Below are 7,303 nucleotides of genomic sequence, written 5' to 3' on the forward strand. Positions count from 1 at the left end.
CCATATTTCCCTGTACTTCGAATTCTATCAATCCACGGATGTTGAGATTAGAAAAAAAGGAATGCTAAACGTGATTTGAAGTCAGCTAGTAGTGAATCATCTGAAATTTTCAAAGATAAAGATAACCAGCTTCCTCTCAATGGTAAGTATCCAATAAATAAATTCATTATATTGACTGCTCAACCACCACTATATTCCATTTGATTTTCAGATATAAATTATCTAGACCTCCAACAAGAAATTGCCTCAGAAGTTACTTTCCACCCCGAGGAAGATAATCCTGATAAGGAAAGCCACCTAATCAGCCAGTCCACACAAACACCAACTTTATTCAGATTATATTCCAATGATGAATTTCTAATGAACAAAAAATCTGTTCCTTATTATACATGTCTCTCTTGAGGGATATTCTCGAAATTGAAATGTCTATCATTACTATCATAAGCCTCTAATCTGAAAACAAAATTGAACCTTAAAACTTGAATGTTTTTGAGGTTAGAATAATGTTTATTGATTATTAGTGAAAAAAACACAAAATATGTCTTTTTTTCTCATTAATATATTTCTTGGGAGCAAATTGAATGTAAAAAACTGTCTTTATAATGAGAGAGTTGTTCAAATATGCAAAATTATGAACCTTTCCACGAGATCAGCTTTCTTCCCTCTTAGGGTTGCACCTCTCCTCTGCAACTCCTCCTTCAACTGAGCGATACGCCATGTAGAATACATATTGAATTGCAACCAATTTAAATAAGAAACTTTCAAATAAATCAATAAATAACGGTGGAAACTTTGACAGCTAATGACCAATGTGACAAACACTCAGCGCACTCTGCCGGATGAGTTTTCCGTAATTATCCCCATTAGAAGAGTTGAGAAATTCTATGTTAGAACATTAAACGACATTTTATGGTTACCTTTATAACAAACAGTTTGAAAAAATATCACGATGATTTTCATTATATCAACATGAACATAATGAAGATCGTTCACGTTGGGATACAGGAAAATTTAAATTATTTCCGTGCGGCGCCCAACGCGGGGCTGAACGGAATTCGCTACTATGAATAGTGAAAATGAAGAAGGTAGAATTGAAGCAAATAGTTCGCCTGGACAAGTCTGAATTATATCTCGGAAAAAAGTCCAAACGAATCTAAGCAGAAAATCTTCACAGCAAAATAGAACATTTCAACAAAAAATGAATTATCACCATCAAGATCATTGATTCAAAATTTTATCAATTCAAAATGGCCATGCTAACTTTTCAATGTTTCTTTCTCAAACAATAATTGCAATAAATCTGGGGAAAATAATCCCTTGGCCAGGCATAAGAATGTTCTAAGGAGGACATGCAGATGAACCGAAATATTATTGAAATGTTTACCTTGCCGTCATGAAAGTTCCATACGTTGGCATCACTGAGGCGACCGTAGAAAACAATGCTGTTACTGATAAAGCACTAATTAAGGCTCTTCTTCTTCCTAGATGATCTCCTAGGATTCCCCAAGCCAAGGATCCTCCTGCCATAGCAAGAAGGGTAATTGATCCTGAAAATTATATATTTATTACCCATGAATCAAAAATTAACAAAAGCTGTCCGTTTCATAATTTTTGTATATAATTTTATTCTGGTTACCTTAATTGAATATTAATCTCAACAACTTCCGCTTTTTTTTTTTTAGAAAAAGAAGATTCACTCTCTTACCTAGCCATTTCTTCTTCTCTTCTCCGATACAAAGTTGCAACTCAGCAGCAGGTAAAATAAATCCCAAAATCGTCAGCTCAGAGCAATCAGCTGCTAGCCCGAGTCCCAAGACACAAGCCAGAATGAATTGTGCTTTTCCAACAGTCGTTTGGGATAAGGCATCTTCGTGGAACGACACCAGAGCCCCCTGTTCTGAGATTCAGCTCCAACGTCTACGATAGGGGAGAACGACGCTGAAAAAGTGTTTGATTTTAATCAATGAATGCTATTTTTGTTGAATGGTGTTTCATCGATGAGTAAAGGCGCTATGAGAGTTCGAGAACCGAAGTGGCCGGTTTCTGCATAAGAAATCTAAGCTCAATTTCGCAAAATTCAGGACTTCCGAGTGGAACCTTGTGGAACACCAAACTCGGGGTAGGTGTGATGTGGGTAATAGTGAGACGAACAGAAATATGTGCGTGCATATGTGAGAAAACGGGGACGTCAAGGACGACAAGAGAAATAAACAAAGATTGCGGTATGCCAAAAAGGCATCAAGCAGTATTTTTATCAATGATAGTCGTCTCACTCTTACAAACATCAACTATTAATAACGATTATGCATTTTGACATGCAGCTATGTTTGTTTGTTCTTTGTCGATAATTTCAACATTCTTTTTCTTTATTTTGATATGCTGCACGTCACGATCCGATTATCATTAATGAAGATACTGCTTAATGCCTTTTGACATGCCGTCATCTTTGCTTTTTCTTCAATCCACATTCAATTTATTGTCACATTAATTTTTTATTCAAATAAACGTGAGTAAATTTACATGATTTCCAATGTTTTTGTGATGTAGTTTTCATAATTTCATATGTAATTCTGAAAAGGAAAAATACAATCAAGTAGTGCATGATGTAAAATCACATGTATATCCACAGTTTTAAATTAACATTGTTATTAATTGTAAATTTACAGAAATAATCTTTACAGTGTGGCCTAAATCTACAGGTTTTTATGCCAGACATTTCGTCGAAAGTAATATAAATCATATTTAAAAATTTGTATTTTGTCCAACTATGGATTGAGTTGAATCGATATGAAATTAATTTCAATTCATTACTCCAGCTGTTGAACTTATCAACTCAGAAACCAATACAGTTTGAATCTTTTAAACTATTGGAAGGTTTCAATTTAAGGTTCAGGTTTTAAAAGATTTCAGAATTTAAGCTTTACATTAGGGTTTTGAATTCGACGGATTCCAATTATTTTTCGTTTTGAAAGTTCAAGGTCTTTATTTTTTCATTGTTAATTCTTTCAAAAAGCTTTGCTTTCAATTGATTTCTGTAGTGCAAGCATAGTTTTGATAAAATGTATATGCTTTATATATTATAGAGTTTAAAGAAACGTATGAAAGCAATATAACTGAACCCTCTTAAACCGTATGAACTATTTGATGGTTTCTGTTTGATGTTCACGTTTCAAAATATGTATCTTTTACACATTCAAGAGTTCGAAAAATGTATTGAATCAACCCTCTAAAACCTTTGAAACTTTTTTGAAGGTTTAAGGTTCAGGTTTTAAATAGTTTTCAATGGTTTCAGAATTTAAGCTTTATATTAGTGTTTGAACATGTCGAGTCGCAATTCAATATAACTAAACCCTCTTGAACTTCTTGAACTATTTAAAAGTTTCAGTTCAAGGTTTAGATTTTTAAGGTATATGCTTTATACGTTTTAGAGTTCAGGGTGAAATATATATATATATCAATTCAATACAACTCAACCCTCTGGAACCTTATTTAACCATTCAAAGGTTTCAGTTCAAGGTTCAGGTTTTAAATAGTTTCAGGATGTAAGCTTTATATTAGCGTTTGAGCTTATAGACTCACAAATCAATACAACTGAACTATCTTGAACCTTTTGAACTATTTGAGAGTTTCAGTTTAAGGTTCAGATTTTTAAGGTATATGCTTTATTCGTTTTTAAGTTCAAGGTGAGAAATATAATAATTCGATACAACTCAACCATCTGAAACCTTATTTAACCATTCGAAGGTTTCAGTTTAAGGTTCAGGTTTTAAATGGTTTCGAGTTGCGTTTGAACTTGTCGACTCACAAATCAATTCAACTGAACTATCTTGAACCTTTTGAACTATTTGATGGTTGCAGTTCAAGGTTAGTGTTTCGAAGGTGTATGCTTTATATATTTTAGAGTTTGAAAAATGTAATATATCAATACAACTAAATCCTCGGAAACCTTTTCAACTAAGGTAAAAGTTTAGGGTTCAGGTTGTGAAGGGTTTTTAATGGTTTCAGGATTATATCATGACATTACAACGATAAGAGATGTTAGAAAAAATTAAAAACTTCTTCGAGTTTTTACTAAATTCCAAACTGTAGGTCGACAAGAACACTATTTGAGATATGAATGATATTAATGAAAATGGTAGAAATAAGAACGCACGGTGGAAATATTTTTGTTCGAGTACACAACCAAAGTTTTTAAATTATCACACTGCATGTGTGATTCGTATAAAATATTTATAATCTTAACACATGATCGCGTGTTAAAAAAGTTATTATTAGTCACCACATGCAAAAAACACGGAGCACCAACTAAGTATTCGAATCTACCACAGAAATAATGTCCTTATAATGGAAACATCATGCTCTACTGATTTGCAGGCACTGTTAAGGATCATAGCGCTTGATATTTAGAAACTACAAGGGTTATACTCATGCAAACATTAGAAAGTAAGTATATAAGGTCAAAGTGTTTCTGTTGATTCAAAAATAGATCTTTCATTAAGAGACATAGTCGTATCAATATTTTTCTCTATAATTTATCATTTCTGACCAAGATTTTTTTTGTGATTCGTGGATCTATCAGAGTTATAGTAACTGAACGTATCACAGATTGGGCATCAAATTCTTAGTCTAAATCATTTTGTGACGTTTACAACATGAATGCACAACCTTCTCAAATGAACACACCGTATACTGATAAATAGATACGAGAAAAAAAATCATACTTGACATGCAGAACGAGGGCAACTGAAGCAACATACGTCGGTTGTTTGTCGAGCGATTTTGGGGGGTATCCAAGGGGGGCACCAAACATGTTGACTCCTCACACATTGTTTATTCCAAAATCAATGTGAGGGCCTAATTTCCGATTGGTCCATTGAGCGATTATGTCCTGAGAACAAAAATTACAAATTGAGAAATAGCGGGACTAAGAGGAGAACCCCAAGGTTGAGTGTGGGGGCTGCTACCATTATCTGTAGGATATTGAATGATCAGCTCAACGGATTTATGTATAATAACTATAATAGGCGGTGATGATAATAAGAGAGAATTATATACAATAAAAAAGGAAAACAATCCAATTCAAATGAAAATTGGGTGTTGATAGGTAAAAAAATGCATGCATATTCATAATTTCACTCATTGATGTACTCAAAAAATATAGAATACTTCTGTATTTGTTTTCATTCATTCCAGTAGTTGCCAAGCTTACTGCATAATGATTTGATATCCATTGGTTGTATTTATGTATCATAACTTGTAATTTTTTGGCTAAAAACAACACCGTTATCATGCCTCAGCAACCGTATTCAGCAGATTTGGCACCCTGCGACTTTTTCCTGTACCCGACGATTAGGGAGATTGGCAAAAACGCCGACACACGTGTAATATATCTGAGGGGAACTACTTAGAAGGGGACAGGCAGTGTTGATTTCGTGGCTGTCAATTTTATCGCTGTCATTATTAACGCTCTTTGTTTTGGTGGCCTGACCTTCAATTTTTTCATCATCATCTAGTTCCCTTTCGAAATTGTTGTATTAATAAATGAAGTTACTAGCAATATGTTTTTTCAGTTCTAGTTTTCCGACAAGTATAACTCACACAAGTTTCTGAATGGGTTTTTTTTTATTTCTGGTTGTGTTGCTTGGTGTATTAATTTTATTTTTCTAATATTCCTGTCTTTGAAATATTTCTCTATGTTCTGGAAAACTTCGAAGCATTTAAGTTTTTCGTTGATCAGTTTTTAGGCCAATAGAGTCATCCATCTTCTCTCATAATTGTTTTTTTTCTCTGACGATTTGTGGAATATTTTACTTTCATTTAGTCACATTGTCTATACTATCCCTTAGATCACTACATATTTTAAATACATTTTTCGAAAAAAGCTTTCCTTCTCATCCATTTTTTTCTAAAAATATAGTGCTAGTTGAGAATATAAGTTATATGCACTGTGAATTTTTTCAAATTTTCCTACAAATCGGGGTTATTTTCTTCAATAACCACAACAAACAGCATGGTTCACTGTATTAGAACGAATTGCTTCAAAACTCACCCTAAATTATACACTTTCGTCACCACTAAACCGCTAAAGAAAAATAAGAACTTTATTCAGAAGGGACAGTAAACTTAAATGCGTCTTTTTCACGGCACAAAAAAAAATATTTCGCACTTCTTGGTCGTATACCGTAGAACGATGTTTTTATTACCGAAATGATGAAGCTGAAAACACAATTCAGTAGTCACGCTAACTACCCCATTCACTGGTCACATCGATTTGAAACGGTGGAAAATCAATAAGAGCAAGCAGAGTCGTAATAGTCCAGGACGTTTGAAGTTTCCTGCTCATAAAATTACAGCCCGCTTATTTTTCCTTAATCGCAAGATTTCATTCGCCTTGACATGTTTGTTCCTGTGGGACAAATTTTGAATCTGAATTTTGGACCGGGTTTCGTCGTTGCGCCATTAAATAAACGCCGCCATTTCAATTCCAACATGGCGACTGCTATAAAATGACGATTTATCATTTTCACGATATGCCCCACAATATGAGTGTCAAATGAAACGGTTTTGCTGAGCGAAATACTTGAAACAAACTGATGTCATTTTCAATTCAATATGGCGGATGTCGCAAAATGGAGACTCATCATTTACATAGTAGTAGTAGTACTCGTGTTCGGTCATAGGAGGGGTTAAAAATGGAGCTGACTTTAGACAAGGGGGTACTTGAGGTGAGAAAAAATACCGTAACGTCATTGAAGGAAAATGAATTTGAGGGTAGTTCTCAAATTCAACAGAAGGTTTCTGATGGATTGCTTTAACCAATAGAAACGCGCTGACATTTCCAATTGACCAGTAGATGATTCCATCAATTCCTGTCTCCATGAATTTCTTCATTGTTGATGTTTTTTCGACTTTTTTGGGTTTCTTATACTGAAATGGTATAAGGATTCAGTTATATAACAACAGTGACTAAGCAATCTGTTTCGAATAAAAAAATGCACCCACTTGACCGAATGACCATGTGGCAAGTACTCCAGATGCACTTCCATTGGGATGATTGGACTTGGGTTTCGATGTCATAACTAAATACAATAATTCGTCACCAGTTATGAACCGTTCTAGGCAAGTCTGGATAGCCGTTGACGTCACTCAACCATTCTTGAGCGATGCTCAGGCGACTTGAGTTCACATTTTCCTAAATACGGTCCTGTTTTTCTCTCTTCATTAACGCAATACAAATAATTGTACTTGTGTTCGCATATAACTAGCCGTATACAAAATGTCTCGAAATCTGAATGGATATAAA

At 34.2% G+C, this 7,303-nt stretch overlaps 1 protein-coding gene and 1 long non-coding RNA gene across 2 annotated transcripts in view; both read right to left on the reverse strand.

Moving 5' to 3' along the window:
• Positions 1-7,077, reverse strand: part of LOC111518104 (synaptic vesicle glycoprotein 2B) — a 45,157-nt gene extending 38,080 nt beyond the window's left edge. The window contains 4 exon segments of the mRNA XM_074180111.1: positions 1,385-1,547; positions 1,706-1,905; positions 6,740-6,927; positions 7,003-7,077. Of these exon segments, the coding sequence (XP_074036212.1) occupies positions 1,385-1,547; positions 1,706-1,905; positions 6,740-6,927; positions 7,003-7,077 (626 nt within the window).
• Positions 1-7,303, reverse strand: part of LOC141484612 (uncharacterized) — a 431,842-nt gene that overhangs the window by 38,080 nt on the left and 386,459 nt on the right. The gene's annotated exons all lie outside the window — the stretch shown is intronic.

This window comes from Leptinotarsa decemlineata, unplaced genomic scaffold (assembly GCF_025532065.1).
Source record: "Leptinotarsa decemlineata unplaced genomic scaffold, Ldec_3_MD MMD2_tig00026282_RagTag_RagTag, whole genome shotgun sequence".
Classification (NCBI taxonomy): Eukaryota; Metazoa; Arthropoda; class Insecta; order Coleoptera; family Chrysomelidae; genus Leptinotarsa; species Leptinotarsa decemlineata.